The sequence below is a fragment of the Trichoplusia ni genome, chromosome 14, assembly GCF_003590095.1.
Source record: "Trichoplusia ni isolate ovarian cell line Hi5 chromosome 14, tn1, whole genome shotgun sequence".
In the NCBI taxonomy this organism is placed as follows: domain Eukaryota; kingdom Metazoa; phylum Arthropoda; class Insecta; order Lepidoptera; family Noctuidae; genus Trichoplusia; species Trichoplusia ni.
Genome location: NC_039491.1, coordinates 11,564,381 through 11,583,342, shown reverse-complemented (window position 1 = coordinate 11,583,342; position 18,962 = coordinate 11,564,381). Strand labels below are relative to the sequence as shown.

Sequence of the window (18,962 nt, the reverse complement as noted above, 5' to 3'; positions counted from 1 at the left end):
AAAGCAACGCCTAAAATTCTCAAATCTTAACAGTACTCACCTGTCCAAACTTTTTTCAGATATTTTATAATACTTCTTAAAAAAAGATGTATACTTTTATTTTCCTATTTCTGAAGAAACATGGTATGAAACATGGTAGAAACATGGTATGGAATTGTAAATAATTGAATTGGATTTGATATAACACTTCCGCGTCTTCTTATTTACGAGCTTCACTGGCAAAACCTTGTAATTCTTGTATTAATTTTGTAGAGTGTGTCTTCCTTTTCCTCCTTTTGCATGATTGATGTACAAACATCAGGACTTTAAACTGCCCATCGTGGCTTACTCACCTTTGGAAAAGTTAATATGTGCTGGTTTCACGCTGTTATTCTACTCGGACAAGTTAGTAGGTAATATTTATTTTGCAATACGCACATGAATTCGATCTTTGAATTGGTAATTTAAGTAGTCCAACAGTTATTCCACTGGCCTATCACTGCTACAATTCCACATCAACTTAAAAAGTACGTTGATTCCTTTTGATTTTAATCCCTTTTTTAAATAATTTTAAGTGAAAATTAATCCAAAAATGATATTCTAGAACCTAAAGTGTCTTAAAGGTATTATAAACAACATGTTACCTTGAGTCTTTTTGATGAAACGCCATCATACGCTCTTTATCCACCCATGACTAGTCCGTCTTACAGTCTTATAGAAGTGCACGTCCTCACAAATCAGGTCAGGAATGTACCTCTAGAACTGAATATGAAGCAAGATATATTGCGGCGGATGGATGGCCGTGATGGCCTGCGACCGCCCGTCTTAATTAAAATGCCTAATGAGAGGACCTGTGGGATCACCCACCCCCTCCCGCACCCCGCGCACTCTGGCCTGCGTCCCGCGCCGGTCCCTACAACAATCACCATTGCCACTAACTTACACCCTCTCTCTGACTAATGTTGATTACTAAATCAACCTGCTTTGTACCTGTTTACATGCAGGCAAGCTGGCATGCAAATAAAATAAGCATATCTTTTTTTTACCGTTTCATAGTCTCAATGTCCATAGCGGAAGGATCAGTAGTAGTAATATTTATTGTTTTTTTTTTTTAATTAGACGCAAACACTCTCAGAATAATAAATTTCTGAAATTAGATGTTACAAGATCTAACGTCATCATCTGCTACTGACATAGAATACTGTGTGTTTTGGATCTAAAACATAATTAATACAACTGTGTAGTTATTACAGTTTGTTTGTAAGTTGTCATATTGTATCGGTGTATCGTTGTTCGCAGGAGAACGGGCGTGCGGTCCCTGTGCTGGTGGTGGTCGCGCTCTCGGGGGTCAAAGTATGCGACCCCGAAGACCAGGTAACCTGCAACACTTTACTTGTAGTACTGATGATTGCTAGAGCAACTTGTACGCAAATCATCTCGAACACCTCTACATTTTTAAATCGGGTGACAAGTCCAATAACCTTCTTCTCTTATGGTGTGGGAGTATGTATAAGAAATTCGCCAAACCCGTTTATTCTATATCACTTATTTATTTATTTAATTATCACACTAATCTACCATTACAGGTTACTTAACCTAATGCGGTAGCTAGGACTTTACAAAGGTCTAAGTACTCGTATTTATGTGAACTAGGGTTTCAAAGATTGAATTACACATAGTTTGCACATAGTTGCAGGTCTAAATTCCAGCAACTGTTTTAATATGTAATTTTCTGATAATTCTGATATGCATAGGCAATAAGTTAGCCTGATACACATGCCCATCATTGCTCCTCCTGGAATTGCTTGTTGCTTCATCCACTTTTCTCTTAGATATGAAATCCTTACTATTTACGATTCCCATGTTTCAAATTTCTGTCGTTCCGCGATTTCTTGGAGTTCTCTGAATAAATTGGTTTCCAAGACTTTCAAAATCTTTGATTGATTTGTAACTTCTGTAACTTTAAGTCTATTGAATTAGATGCATTTTGTACTTTTATTTTTATTTTTTATTTCATATTATTTTGGGTATCAGTTTGGTTTTCGTACAATACGTACAGTACAGCACTACCATTCCCCAGATTCCCTCTGGGGTATCTCATGAATGGTAGAGCTGTGGTTAGCCAGTTCTGTAGTACCTAGTAGTAGAGTGGTGTTACAAGTGGTGTGTTGTTGGCAGAGCGTGCGCATGTGCCACGCGCTGCGGCGCATCTCGTACGCGACGTGTGAGGCGAGGCGCGCGCTGTTCGCGCTGGTGGCGCGCGAGCCGCGCTCCGAGCCGCCGCACCACTACTGCCACGCCTTCCAGACCGACACGCCCGAACAGGTCAGTATTGCCTACACCATCCCGCTCACATAGTCATAAAAATACATCTAACTCACTAAATAATTTAATTCTGTTAATCATCGATCAGCGATCAACAATAATTTTTATCATGTTTGCACAGACATTCTAGTCAGGAACACAAAGACAACCAGACTTAGGATCGGCGTTCGTGGATCACACGCTTGACCAAGGCGGTGATAACCTAACCACTTTAAAATATTACTAAAGATTGTTTCTAGACTCAATTTAACTTGTTCTTGTTCTGATTACCAGATTTTTTTTATTACTTTGTGGTGAGTTTTTTTAAGTGCTCTTGAAAAAGAGGGAAGTTCCTAGATTCTCTTTATAAAATTGATTGATTTAATCGAACACTTAGTTGAAGTTGGCATGAAATTTCTCGTGAAGCTGATGTTTTGATGCGACATGCCTCATGAATGAATAATTGTCTCGTTATTATGCGAGTCTTGGTGTTACGTGTTTCAGCTTGTTTCTTAAATATATCGTGTATACACTACCTATGTGTGTGTATCGCATCTCGACAATAATATTTATAATGCACACTATTTGTGAGTAAGTTAGTAAGATAATTTTATTTCGTACTAAATCATTAAGATCTTGTGGGCAGTTGCCAACAACTTGACTGAATGCCAATCAGATAATTGTATGGAAATTAAGTAGGTAGGAACTTTGAAAGTTGTGGAGAAAGTATTGAAGCGAGTCCCCACTTCCCGGTGTTCGCGGAGTGTGGCTCGGGGTCACGCGATGTAACAGTGTCGCGAAACCGGCGCTCGAATATGTTCAACGGAATTAATAACTCACGATGCAGACTTCTTGCTGTCAACTCAGATACATTACAATACCAGATGCTGGCAAAAAATCTGATCTAGATTTTGGTCGGATAGAAAGCAAAACTTGAAATAAACATATCAAGTAACTTATTCATGTACCAAGCTTATGTATTAGTAACACGATCTTGTAGCAGCGACGTGTCGTATGTAGAGCGGAATATCTCGCAGCCGATTTAAGGAGCTTTCAAATTGCTCAGATATGTCAATGGTCTGCACATCACTACTACTTCGTTTCCATTAAACGTTCACAGAATTTTTAAAGATACTTAGGAATACTAGTTCTTTTTTACTTAAAAGCAGTTGGTTAAATTTATCTTCGCGATGAGTGCGCTATGTATATATAATACAGTATGATTATGATTACATTTCGTGCATTGTGAACAGAATGTTTATAAATATCCCGGAGATGAGTTGCTCTCTGACGTGTACCCTTGTCACAACCCACACGATTACACTCCATGTAGGTATTTCATCCCAACAGAGGAGACAAGTCCGGCAAGACCTTCAGCCGTCTGTTTATTTTAAAAATTTAACTTTTTTTGTCTTATGGCTGAGATAAAATTGTGCTACTATTTGCTAAAAACCTAGTACACTTTTGAACCTTGTTGGTCTCACTAGGCAGAGTCGGCAAAACTGATACACAACGTTACTTTTGCATTAAATTATTGGTTATCATTATGACACGTGGTGTTAGTATAGAGAACCCGGCGGCTCGCGGCGACCTCGCACTTGACCGCTCGCACTCGGCTAATTTATGCCAGTCGTGACTTTATGTACGCCGGCTTTAATTGGAACTTTGCTGATCCCTTAATGACTTCATAAATTTGGTTATGTATGTATGAGCCTCATTAGGACATTGTTTGTGAAGACTTATATCCCTTAATCTTTTTTATACAACGTGGGGCGCTGTAAACCTTACGAATTATTTCATACATTATTGAACGAGTGGCTCTCATTCAAGCTGAATTAAAAACTTATGAATGTGCATGTATCTCTGAGCATTAATACAAATGAATAAATGCAAGTGTTCTAAGCTTTCTGAACAAAAACTATTAAACTGCACTTGGTAGCACCCGACAGCTACAACGCCACAATAAACTTTGTTATACTGTAGTGTTAAAAAAGTAGTCGGATCCTTTTGGTTAAGTCTTCAAACTTGTATCTAGTCTGTTCAGTAGAGCAAGAGTTCTCGGCGTTATAAGCAGTGTGCTGGCACTTAAGTCGCGCCTAACTTGTGCTGAGCTCTAGACGTCGCACAAACTTCACGTACACTTGCTAAGACTTGCGGAGAAGAATTGTATTGTATACCAGTTGAAACTGAGCCCTCTGAGTGTTGTGGCACTCTTGATGTATTATCTAGAGAACTTCGCTCTGTTTTTGTGTCAGGTCAACCATTGTCTAGGTTTTTGTGTAACTTGTTTGAATACTAGATGTGTCTTAATTAAGACACTGTTGTGGTCTAGCTTTGTCTCGACTAAGTTTCTTGTTAATGCTCCTCGTTAATTACATTTCCACTTTAATATACATTGTGTGTTATATCTTAGACTCTACATTGTTTTTCGGTTACATACGTAATGTTTTTTATATTCTTAATTTAATTGTTTCAATATTTTAATTATCTGTGTAACAGCCACTTAGTAGTGATATCGGCAAATTCATCAAGCAGTGACAGCTCAGCTAGTTAAATAATTTCGCAAGAGTGTAAGCTGCAACTGGAGTGGATACTGATCGAACTAGTTCCCGCAGATACCTCCGCGATACGCGATACTATCACTCAGTGATTTGCGATCAGGTTTTTGTCGATCACTTAGTGACAGATATTTATTAGTCTTCGTGTGTTCCACGATATACTTTGTTGCTTTGCTATTAATTGTATTTTAGTTTACTCGTCTGTCGTCAATAAGTTGTTTTTGTGTGTTGTTTTTTTTATGTATCAATAATAATATGCAAGGAGCTTGAAAGAAACAAATATATATATTTTTTATTATTTTTGCTGTCATTTATAATATATTTTGTATTATAGGATATGAAAAATGAAGGCTGGTTTTAGCTGTGTAGTGAGCCATCAATGCCAAAAAATGCACAAATCAAATATTATTATTATTAAACACTAAAAAACAGTATCGAAAATTCAGCGTCCGACATAATTAAATGATCATTGTCAGGTGACGCAGCGGTATTGCACTAGTCGTGAAGAATGTGCCCGCGCCGCGCGCCGCACGCCGCGCCGCCGCTGCCATTAGCGTTTGTGTAACAACCGCCTGTCAAACAGTAACCAGCGCTAATCAATTCGATCTCACTCTAATTTGATTAGAGTAGACAAGGATATTTAAAAGCCCTTTATAATATTTTACAACTACGTTGAGAAGATAAACAACACAAACTCAAGACTTTTTATATTTTTTTAGCGTTTTGAGATATTTATGTATTTAATTTTATTCCATATCCTTTAGTTTGTTGACCTCCAAAGACCAGTTCAGGCCATGATGTACGGTATAATATGGGGGTGAACAAAGTTGAGTGTATCGGTCCCCTGATTTCCCAAGTGGGACGTAAGCCTGGATTGACTGTTTTGCCTAGACATATTATTATACATTAAACAAGTAAGTGCAGAAGGCTAAATTGGCACAGTTGTTTACCTGCTACAATAAATGTAGAGTTCAGATATCATGACAAATTTGTCAATCGTAATGCTGATAGGAGCTGACATCATGGTAAATCCCAAAAATTTTTAATTAAGAACTTTCATCTAAATATGGATAGGATTAAGTGTTTCTGAAATGGACATATGTGTAAGCCCTCTCATTGCGAGTCATTTCCTTAGCATTAAGAGATCAGCTGTTATTTATATGACACTGTTTAACTTTGTTCCATAATTAATTGCCAAAAGCTTCAAATGTCCAAAATAAGCGAACAAGTAATAAACACGTGAATGGCCCATTAACAGCTCACTCTTGTTGTTCGGTATCACACGATCTCCGAGCTCGTCGCCTCACACGTTACTTGTCTTTATTTCTGTAATCGGATTAACGTCAGCGCGGAGTTTATTTCGAGGGCAATCGATTCTCTTCCTGACATGCTGTAAATATTAGCTTTTGTGTAATCTGTAAGTCGTGACAAGTCGTTGATTAGTTGCTTTTTCCTCTTCGTTGCTGTTCTGCTTGTTTTTGGGGATTGTTAATAAACAATTGCAGACTTTATGGATCTCACTGTCTCATCGAGACAGTTCACTAACAGTTGATTTTCGTGTAAAAACGATCTTCTAGCGAGCCTACTGTATAGATATATTATTTGTTCGTGTGTTTAGTTGGTTGCATGGGGCGCGCGCTGCGCATACCTTTGCGCGCGACCTTGCACGAGCGACGCGGGGGAGGGGTAAGGGGGGCGCATTCCACTCAACCGCCGCCCAAATAGTAAACAGTGCAGTTTTAGTAACGTCCGCTATCGTCGGACTCATCTAGCTGTCCGTCCAGCCATTCATGTGTCCCGCCATTTTGCGACAAGGGACGGAAAAAAGCTCCTGATGAATTACCGACCATTATATTTATGTTAACTTTGTCTGAAAACCGCCGCTGATTGCTCGGCAAATGAATAACTATTAACATTGAATGTGGATTGTTCGATCGACGGCGGTTGAGGTCCCATTAAATTATCATTAAGGACTTCTGTTTAGGGTCATCAACCGTTCGTCCGCTCGCAGAAAAGTTCGACGCCTTATAAAATTAAAAAGAAAAAGGAGTATACGACACAGGTGCGCGGGCGCTCGCGTTTCCCATTGTGCCTGCGCCACTTACCGTGAAGGCTTTAGTGGAGCCCAGAACGAGTTTGTGAGCATCTCTGCGCGCTCAGTCGCGAGCCAGCTCTCGGAGAGCGCGCACGTTGCCGCGCCCCGCGCCCGCATCAGTGACGCGCGTGTCATCAGTGACGTCGTCGTGGTGATTGATTGTTTGATCACGGCATGTCTGGAGTGTTATCCACCGTGTAGTGAGGTGTGATTGACCTGTGAATAGTACGAGTTTATTGTTCGTAACAAATCGTGGGAGCTTTCCTCTGGTATGCAACTGTGAGCTTTTGTATAGGCGTGTAGAGAAATTCTTCTGTTTTGTCCTATTAAACGTCTTTGCTGTAGTTCGCTCCGTGTTCGTATAGGTCATGGAAGCTGGCTAGCGTGTGTCTGAGGGCATCACAACAGTGTGTCAAGGCGTTATAAACCCCTCCACACTAACGAGTGATGTTTTTGCCGGGCGACGTAAAAAGTGCGACAATAGAGAGCGGGTGGTCGGCTCCCGCTGCACTCTACCTGATCTTTTAATTACAGCTCCCTTTGTGTCCAGGCAACGTTTTGTTTTGCGTCCATTGTATATCCCCTTTTGTTCCTTTTGCTGTCTGTATTAATTGTACACAACTCATAATTTGAAACAACAAAATACATGTCGGTTACAGATAGCCATGTTTGTTGTCGTTTCAGACAGTTATTACTGGCACTCAGTCTCCATCCAATAAGGTTTCAAACTCGTCCAGTCAAAATGCGTCTCACTCTACATATATGGCATAGCTGTTTATCTTGCATTCCGATCTGGTTAAAATACCAACTGGATGCAAAGAATTTTTACGGTAGTTATCATATTTCCTAAAGTCGTAATATAATTTTAGTTTTCTGATCGACATTCAAGTAAGCGTATTCATTGAGGCACTTGTATTGTTTTGTTATTTAAAGAAGTCTGCGAACTAACGAACCTAGAACAGATAGAAGCAAACAACGCATCAGTTATAGGAATTGAGTCCAGACCTCGTACTTAATGGACACAGTCTAGACCTGTACCATGCAAAACTGTCAAACTCCAAAGTAAAATAAAGATAGGGATCCGTGTGAGACAACATGCGAGTGACACGAACAACAATATATCAGGTTTTCCATATTTATGTGTACGTTTGCGATTCGTATTAAAACCGTTCGCCGTAATACTGTTTTTATGAGGCGCCTGTCCCCCGACCCGGCCGTCGGAGCCGGCCCGGGCTGCCGATCCGGTCTGACAGCCGTCATCTGTCCGGAGCCACATCATTGTCTCACAAACATTGCACGCGCTGGGTATTGAATGTCCAGTTATTGTTTGCGGAAGTCCATGTTTAATATCTTGGAATTCAAAGAGCCCCATTGTGATGCAATCCTTCCGTGTTGCCAGAGAAAATCAATTTCATTTTAAGGATAATTGACTTACGCTGTGTTCAACTGAAAGACTTTGTTTTACAAAATATTAAAATAAAAAGAAAAATTATAAAAAAAACATCAGTTTTTCATTTTATGAAGTATTTCGACATAATTATGAAAATATTCGTTGCCCAACTAAAAACGTGACAAGGTAACTAATGTGGAGAGGAAACACTTAAGTTGAAGCTTCTTGATAATAACCGAAACAGTTTGAGAGAGCATTCACATCCTGTTCCACTTCGGCGACAGATTTATACACATCGACACCACGGCGACCAACTCGATGCGGTCTTATTGTACGACTTATTAATAATACTGAAGTCTCTGAGGCAACGAAATGACAAATAGTGGTCGCAAGGATCGTGCAACATACATGGAGGAAAATATCACCACCAACCAACTATGTACAGATACTGCAACTGCAACTGCAGCAAGTTCATGCTTCATCCTTAATGCTAGTGTAGAGACCAAGCACGTATTTTTAAGATGTCGAGACATGTCGATACATGAATAGAAATCAAAAGTTTTACTCGGAAACGTCGGAACAAAGTTATAATAATATCTCGTGTAAAACAATCTCGGCGTTGGCAGTTAATTAACCGTTTAATATGGCGTAACCTGATAACGCCGAAAAACGACCAATTCTGGGAACCGCCTCCTCCGCGAACATCGATTTGTTACTTATACATATATTCTTGCATATTATATTCCACTTCGATTCACGAACTTTTATGTTTCGTTATGTGCGTGGGCGCAGATACCTGTCCTATCTCCACTCAGAATAGACAAATTATGTCACGTTCGTTTCTGTTTTATATTGTAAAATATAAACAAAAACCTAATTTGAATTTCGCTCAAAGGTATTAAATTATACCAGCTACTCTTAGGTGTTTCAAATCTATTAAGATTCTTAAGCCCAACCCTAATATTTCAAGAGGAATTTATTTTGGAATCAAAGCAGTGTAAATGGGAGACAATAAATTGTTTGGGAAGAATGTAATAGCTGGTGATTCGTTGGTATCCGGTATTAATTATAAATCCTGCAGTAGACAGCCGCCGCGCGCCGCCCGGCCGCGGATACAAATTGAATAATAGGTCCGGCGAGAGCGCAACAGATACGCAACCGACATCAAAGTTGATGCCAGCTGGAACCACAAGTACCGACTCTCATACTATGATTTACTCACAGATCTAATTTATTGGATCAAAACAGCACAGATCAAATTCCACGTCGTTTGTTACACGTTTGTACAATTTTCGAGAGTCAGTATCTCACAATTTTTACGATTTGTACTTTAAAATAAGTAATTCTTATATGGCTGTCAGAGGACAGGATTTAGTTTAAGGAAGGTCACAAACACCCAATATTGCATAATAAACTTGAGCAAGTTTAGTAACACAAGCAAATATGATTAGCGGTGAGCTTTTAGAACTGCCTCTGTTGCTGAGAAACCTTTTCAAAAATACGCACGAATATATTACTTAGGTACCTAATTCTATATATTCGCTTTACCAAAAGTTTTTTTTCCGTAAAGAAGCGTTCACACGGATATTTATAGGCCTGTTTTATTAGACATTTGATATGGGTCGCGGAGTTCACAAATACTTGTTCATATCATGAATAGATCCTGAATGGAAATCTATTGAACACGAAATTCTAACTGCACTACTAGTCGAAACGTATATCGCCAGAAATATATATTAAACTCTTTGGGCATAGAGGTTCTTCTTGAGGTATTCTATGCCTACATACGTCAGGGACATTGTTTGAAAACGATCTTTAGAGTATTAAGTAGGGTAAACTCCAGATCGAAAAAGTTGAAACGCAAAATAGTAACATTTGAAGGTGTGGATTTAATTTTCTTACGCTAATTCACATCATGCAGACTACAATACAGGCGTTACACGTACCTATGTAGCTCCTGCCAAACATAACACTAATAAAGTATATAATATATATCAGGAACGAGAGTATTATAAGAGGACCCTGGAGATATGTAATGTGGTATTCTCCATCCTGGGCACGTCCCCTGCGCCGGCCGGCTCGGGCGCGTTGGTGGCCACACGCGCTGCCCCACACCTGTTTGTTTACACCACGTGTTGTTTGATCCCAGTCAACACCCCCGCCGCATACCAAACCACTAACACAACAAGCTTAGTGAGTGGCTGTATTGGAGCCAAATTCCTTGTTGTAACCGATTTCGTTGTGAGCACAACACAACTTGCTCGCTTCATTCATTTTCACTTAACAGCTCACAATCGGAAATTAAAGTATTTATAAGTCTGGTCTTGGAATTCGATGCCGTTGATCAGACTGCAGAATCTTCAATAACGTAACCGTAACATATTATAAAGGCATTTAAAACAGTTAAACTCGTTTGAAGTGAACGTTTATTGATCTCACATAATTTTGGTCTTCAAACAAACAATAATAATATAAGTGGGATCATAAAACAGTATCGTGGAATTAAAACCGGAATCGTCGTTGTCCCACATTCAGTGCAGCCTCGTTACCCGTGCGTCGCGGGCGGGACGTCGGCGGCGCGTCCTCAGGCAGGCGGCGCTCGTGACGCGATGACGTCACACACCAATCTATCTTGCTTAGTTAATGGTCCTCGACAGTTCTAATTAGGCCGCGGTTCACAACTGAATAGATTCTATTGACTACGTATTGAAACTTGTGTGTGAAGCAGCGCTACTTTACAAACCCCACCTTGGCTCAGAGTACTAAGTATTCCGTTTAAACTGATATTTTTATTGTTTTTATCTATATTTTATCGATAGAGAGACGTCAGTCTTGACAAATGACATATTATTACAGTTGACATTATTTCTTGTCGTTGACATTAATTGCTTTCCCTCCACCTTGTGGTTACAGTTTATAGTAATCGTAGCAGGTGATAATCCTGACATTTATCCAAATTCTTTACTGAAATATAATAGTATAAAATTAGCAGTATTCGTAGAGTTAGTTATATCGATGATATCACACATGTGTAACATATCTATATTATTCCCGTAATTGCTCATTATAATATCTACTCTTAGAAATTATGTGGTGTAAATATGCTCGTGGACATAACAATTAATTAACGCTCTAATAATAAGTTTACGACATCTCTAGTTAAAGTCGTAAAATGAACAATAGTTAAGAGGAAGTGACTAATAAAGTGGTGTGCAGTGCAGGCGCTGCACCGCCCGCAACGAAACGCTTCCGTCGAGCTTCGCCTTAAAATAGTTTAATAGCTACGTAAACACGAACCTGTGTAAACATTAGTGGACGCGACTTCTGAGCGCTGAAACTAATCAACTTCACTCATTACTGCCGCTACCCGTTACTGGGTTCACACATTTTTGTTTGTTATGCAAGTGTGTGCCTGCGTGTGGCCGTATATATTAAGCCGTATAGCTTAAGGTGTTATTTCATTCTTCGTTGTTCTATTATAAGCTAAAAGTGCCTGATTATAAAAGTAAGTTAGTCATTCACGACTGAAACTTATTGTCAGGATTAACTTAACGCTAATTGTTTTATTGGTAAAGATCAAGCAGAATACAAGACAAAGCTTTTGTAACATATTTATGAGTCCATGCATATCTGTCGCTGTTAGACTTGAATATTACCATATGCATTTTTTAAATAAAATATATAATAAGTTTGGCATTAGGATTCGGGGCGGGGTCCCAGTTCGCGCGGGTCGGTCACGGCGCGGCGTCACGCGCGCCGCCCTCCGCATTGTATCGTGTTACCGGGACCTAGCCCCGGCACTTCCTCGAAATGACATGCTTGTACAGTCAGCTACAAAAGTAAAATCGGTTTGTTGTGACAAGTTTGGGTGAGCCTGTGCGTGCTTTTAAAAACTAGCGATACAAGGATAAAAATCCAGAAATCGCGAGATGTTTCTTGAAAAAAAAGTACAACCTATTTGGTTACTTTTTCAGACTCGGTCGTATTTTTTCAGAAAGCCTTTTTTTTACTTACAACTATAACAACTTATACGCAATCTGCTGAATTACTCTACCATTAAATGACGTCTGTTTTAACTTATTCTGCTGGCTGTACTGAAGTGTTCTCAATCCGTATTTTGTTCCGCAACTGCTTTTCCTGTACTTTACTTTGGTGCATGTCGATGGTAACTTTTTAAAAGTGGATAATGATTCGGTTTGCCGCGTACGAAAACAAACCTCAACCACTGATAGTTAAAACTCTGTAAATATTTTGATTGTTAGCCAGATGTAAACTGTGCCCATGTTGATGTCCTGGAGTAGCTATAATAAAGAATTGAGAATTGAGAATTGAGAATTGAGAATTGAGAATTGAGTATTTGTTAGTTGATACACGATAATTAAAAGTAATGGCTCTTTATTGCCACACCGTAGGAGAAAAAAACAAATCCAAGATTATCCGAATCGAATCCAACGCCAATATTTGTGATGGCCGCGATCTGCTGTGAACCTACCGCACCGTCTCTAACCGTATAATTACATGATGTTACTACCTCCCCCCCCCCGCCTACCCCGCCTCCGTCCCGCAGGCACCAGCAGCGCGTACAGCTTCGGTTTGCGTGCTCTAAGATTTATAGCCGGCTACTTCCCGTTCACAAACTGCGGCTCAGATGGGTTCTTACTCGTTTCGAATTCCTAACTTTAATAGATATAGAATCTTTTTACACTTCTGTCACTACTAACTTTCTAAGCTACAGTCAAAGCTTATTTAAAAACCTGGTGTAAGTACAAAATAGTTGCACGTAAGAATATAAAATCTGTAGACAATTAAGCAAAAGACTTCCATTACGGTGTGAAATGTATTGTTGTAAATTTCTAAGGGAACATAAACAATTAACTGTGTTAAGTTCCTTACCCAACAGCACGCTTGCAATCTATTGTGGCGAACAATATTCAGTGCATAGACCTGGCCATCTGTGCGCTGCTCGTAAATGTGAGAGAACATCTACCACATGGCCTCTTTGGCACTGAAATAACAACGCCTTCGAGTAATACTATATTCGGTGTGCCGTTTACTGCACACATACATACGTGAAAGTAGCCGAGTATAAAGTAAATAAAAAACCAGAATATACGGAGCTTTCAGCTCACACGTATGGCAGCAGACTGTCTGAAAATAATCAATGGGAACACTTGAAATAGCCGTCAAACTCCGGTATCCGAGCAAAGCGCCAATAAATCTTTGTTTGAAGTCTGACCCATCACCTCACATGCGGTGCATATACCATACAAACAATTTAACAGAAGTCCCATTTTCTTTAGAAACGATGAAAAATATGTTTACTGAAATAATTTACAAAAAGAGCGCTAAAATTATACGTGATACTGTTTAATAAAAATGGTGCGACATAGTTTTGCCCTAAAAAATCGAACATAGAATATGTATACCTACAAAAGCTCTACCTGTTCTTGTGAGCTGAGCTGTCATGTGGCGGTGGAGTGCACGTGTCCCAGACAGGAAACAGACGCGTCCTGCGGGAGCACTTCCCCAGATAACACCGGTTTACGAGCGCAGGCTCTCAGAGCGAGCGGTGCGGGTTTAGTGCCCGACTTGAATATATGATACAGGCAGCCACCTATGAACTTGTGCTCTACATTTATGTTTAGTGTCGATATTTCCAGTGTGTACTTGCTAGTCGGTGGGTTGCTGAGTTAGAAGATGTTAGTTGGGTAGTATATTGATATTTTACTAGGCTTTTACTTTCAGTTCTGATGTCTAGTTATTATAAATTTAGTATAATAAAGATGACTCTATACACCGTGATTTTTAGTCGTCTTACAAAAGCAGCCCAGTTCATGTATCCAATGACTAGAACACGTTCACGATAAAAAAATAGGTATCTATGAGATTTGAAAAAAAATTAAATGCAATTTTTATTCAATATTATGATGCAATTCGTAGTTTTTTAGAAACACAGCTCTGTTGCGAGCGCGGTCCGAGCCTTGTAACAATGGTTAGGGGCGCGGGCGGCGGCAATTTTATCATTTTTAAGAGTATATTTCAATTTCTCTTATTTAATTTTCTTCATACTTATTGTCTTAGTAGATGATAAAAAAATAATAATCGCGCCTAGGGGTATTATACGTCGGATACATGAACTGGGCTGCTTTTGTAAGACGACTAAAAAATCACCGTGTATAAGCATTGATAGAAAAAATCGGTGACATTAATTCAATATAATTTGTAATTTATTCAGTAGCAGCTTCACTCTTGGTATTGGCAGAACTCGCTCTGCTTGCCATAGAAAACACATAAAACTGAGCAGATACCGGCCTAATGTTATGGGATGCTGCTTTCACACAAATTGACCCCCCCCCCCTTTCCTCACCACCTCTGCTGCCGCTGTTGTATGGACCAGATATCAGGGTAATGCAACATTAATCAGCTAGAAAGCACTGTCTTAGTTTTATGATGATTACTCTTGTAGTTTTTCCTCAGTAGGCAGTGCAAAGGGGGGGGGGGGGGTAACAAGAGCGGCTACTTTACTGTTACGGTTAATCGGCGGCCGCTCAGCTCTCCCTCAATGTAACGACTGAACAGGGAGCGGGGAATACAATGCCTACAAGGCTTTTTATCTAGGGTACGAAAAAAGAAAATACTTACCTGAAAGCTCGTTTTCGAGTAAGTTAATCATAAATAAATGATCATTATTTATTCAAGTCACTTTACCAAATATAAAAAACTTTCCACGTGGCCTCCAAAGTTTTGTAGATGGTAAGCGTCATTTATAAAAAAATTCAAAGTTTTAGAAAAAAATGTTAAGGAAATCCCTGATTAATCATTTGTTTATAATAAACCAAAGCACAGAAAGTGCTTCATTTAATGTTCGAAGTTGTGAACACAGCATTACCATGACCGCCTCACGTCTCTCTGGTACAATCACCACAACAGCCTAGTATATACTCGCCCCTCACTGACTTTCTGCTGACTATTTGCTAGCGTGGTCTGTTGTGTTCTCACTGTTGGACTGTTTTCATAAGTATGCATAGCGTTTTCTTATTACCACGGAACAATGCCGCTAGGGCCGCACCGAACTGCGACGACCCGCAACCAGTTGTACACCAAGTGAAAAAAAACAAAAGGTTAATTGTGCGTGAACAAGTACTTATTATGTCTAAACGTGACACGTGATTGAGTGACTTTTCAAAGAAAATAGGTATCTATCTAAAAAAGGTAAAAATAATGTGTGTCTGTGTAACATTTCTGCATGTTTGAAACTTTACTCAGCTTTGTAATGTGAACTCTTGTGTGAAGTAGATTTTCTGCCCCGAGACGTCTTGTGGTAACGTCGAGTAGGGTTGCCCCTAGCTTTGTAAACAAATACCAATACATGCGAGGGACTAAGCTTACCTTGTGGCTTCACTGATAGCGACTTATCAAGTGTCAAAATAGGGTTATTTTTACTGGTACCTTTCTGAATCTATACATAAACATGATACACATACTATGTTGACAAATAAACTGACTAGTTTGCAATCTATACACATCAGTTTAATCCTCGTATCGCGGGGCTTTCATGCCAGACTCAGAACAAGCATGCATTCCGCAAAAGCATGTCCTACTTGGGGATCGAACTCGCGAACACGTCAAGATGATGGGTTATGCGAGATGGCCTTTACTTCGATCCCTACAATTAACAAGTTATCACTACTGCATTTAAGAATACATTGAAGAGTCAGAAGCTACAGTCTCCGTGGCAACAGCAGCTTGTCGTATGGTAACCTCACCGCTACCACTGCCACCGCACCTAGTCCGTCGCTATCAATTCGCACGCATTTCGGTGGCGCTCGATTGAATTACTGTAGTGTTTTGCGGCTTGAATAAAATGTAAATGAAACGATCGCAATCCTGTTACCGACGGATCGATGCGGACGACGACTTGCACACACACACACACACACACACACGTATGTGTATATACAGGGGGCTCTATATGTGTCTGTTTAGCATTTTGTGGCCAGTTTAGTGCTTTCCGAATCCTAGATTGAGTTAGGTTTTTTGATGTGAACTGAATTCTAAGTGGTAGGTATTACTTCACTTTATTTGAGGTCATGCAAATTTGAACGAAGGATTTAGTTTCGTAACTTAAAGAAAGAAAATAGAAAATCTCTATAAAATAATGATAAACAGACTCACTTGTTTATATGGCAACAATACCGTAAAAAACAAAGGCGCAGCTCGGAATTCTACCGCAATAAGTAAAAAAAACTCACAACTTAGCCAAACAAAACAACGTGATCTCATAAATACAGTTTTGTATACTTGTTATAATCAATTTTATAAAGCGGAATTTACATAATTTGAATTATAACTTCATTCACCTCACGACCAGGCAATAAATAATATTTATTTTCCTTCTATTAGTTTATACAATTCACAAGTGACAATAGTCAAGTTTATGTGGTGACCGCGTCGCGTCGGCGGCAGTCGCGAGCTCTCAACGATCAAACTAGTTTGTTTCGAATCCACTGAACATTTACATTAATTAAGGAGACTATTAATATAGTAACGAGCGCGCGATCGTTAGCGTTTTATAATGACATTGGTTTATTTGATATTTAATGTTCCTGCGATGGGTTTGATGACTTGTCTAACTGTTAGAATTAGTCATTTCTATGGTGAAAAGGTTTTATTGGAGTTTGCTCAATTGGATATAAACTTCTTTAAAGTAATAAACTTTGGTTTAAACTTGTAATCTGTCTACGATTCTAAAACCTTAAAACTTCAAAAATGTATATTAAAGTTCATATTCTGTTACTGTTTCATAACAGTTATGTTGGTTTCCTTTAATTGAAATACTAGCGTGATGATACATGACTTTACCAAAATGAATAGGCAGTTAGTGTACGTCTATTGTGTGACCCCTAATGTGTTCAGTTAAACAGCTCTCCCCACAGCGCTTAATTGATGTCGATAGAGACACTGATGGTCCTTCGTAACGCAAACTGAATACTATTGTTTCAATTTTATAGAAAAATATGCTAAAAGTATTATTTGAATAACATAAATTGCTTTTATTATCAACAAAAACACGCGCTCTAGTAAATCGTCATGAGTCAAGTCAGGTACCAGAGCATCATAAACTTAAAGAGATAAAGGTTCTATTCCGTCAATGTGCCCAACACGTAGGTACTAGCGATCATTAGCGCCGAGTCGCGGACCGTTACCGTCGCATATCTAATTAGGTTTAACACACATTAGCATCTCTGTTATGCTAATGCTGCCCTGGTACCTTCGCTTGCTGACGTTAAATATAAGTGATTGAGACGATTATTGCTATTGACAGCGTTTTATAGGGTACACGACCTTGCTTCAGCTTTGTTACGTCACCGTTGAAGGTTAGTAAAAAGATTCAGTCGAAATTCAGTAATCTCTATGTGAGGTTAATAAAATAACCGCAAAAAACCGCATGAAATTGTCGTGGTTGGTTGGTAAACAAAAATATCTGCTAATGCTGCAAGTGATCTGCTAATGCTCATCTTATATTAAACGTTATCCTTAAAGTGTCAACAGATGTTCTGATAAGCCATTCTCGACTCCCCACAAAGTAGTTAGTCCCTCAATACGGAACGCTTCACACGTCCCGCGCCCTACAGTTGGGGAGTTACTCGACGCCAAAGTTTTCGACAACTATTTCCCACAGTGTTCGGTAAGCTTTATCAATTAGCTAGTTGCCGTAAGTGGTGTTTGATGAAGGCTCGCTAATCTAGCGGGAAATAGACCGCCGTTGTCATGGAAACTGTTTAAAGATACTACAACTTAATTACTGTCATAAGAGAAAGTATTCTTGGATAACAATTTACATTGTTATATAATCGCTTTTCATTTAGACTAATATTAAACCTCATACTTATCTCTGTTTTTGACTTGGCCTAGTTGGTACAATTTAATGTCTTAGTCCCATTCACCTTTACCATGATTTTATCCATGCATACCCTAAGCGTTGCTGTCGTATCATGTTTTTAATTCATCATAATGGTACATAATGTAGTCGAGGCTGAGGAGTACAGCTCGGCTGATACGCGGGTCCGCATTATGATGCGTGCGCGGGCCGCATGCCTAATTAAGTAATTAAGATGGATAGATAGGACCCGAGATACGGATCGGATTGCGATCTCCGAGGACGAGACCAGCCTAGGGATCAGTTTGTGAAGCTCTCGAAGTGAATTGGAAAATTCTTCAGGAGAAGATTGATTTAATAGTATTTTTTGCTTTCTAAATAGTTGAGACAGGTTCTAGATACACCAATACCCAGATGTTTTACATAGGGATTACCCAGTAGACACCAACAATAGCTCTGTTTAGTTCTACTTGGTCTTCTCTATTCCAGAAAATTTGCTGATTCCCAGAAATACGAATTTAATCAAAATTCATTTCACTTTTCACTTTGAGTATAGTCCCAAATGGACAATACTATACTCCACCTTCCTATATTAGAATAGTGAACTTTGACATCCAGAATATCCCTCACACATGTACCGCAAATACAATTTTAAGTTATTTATTATATATTCCAATTCTCCAAGCTGTGTGTGATGGAGCATGTAAGATGTAAATGTTCGTCAGTTGGAACGCCGGGGAGCCTGCCCGGGACGAG

General features: G+C 39.3%; 1 protein-coding gene across 1 annotated transcript in view; it reads left to right on the top strand.

Annotated features, from left to right (window-relative positions):
• The window catches only part of LOC113500832, a 128,089-nt gene that overhangs the window by 83,063 nt on the left and 26,064 nt on the right, over nt 1-18,962 (top strand). The window contains exons 4-5 of the mRNA XM_026881727.1: nt 1,279-1,353; nt 2,158-2,304. Of these exons, the coding sequence (XP_026737528.1) occupies nt 1,279-1,353; nt 2,158-2,304 (222 nt within the window). The remainder of the gene's footprint in view (nt 1-1,278; nt 1,354-2,157; nt 2,305-18,962) is intronic.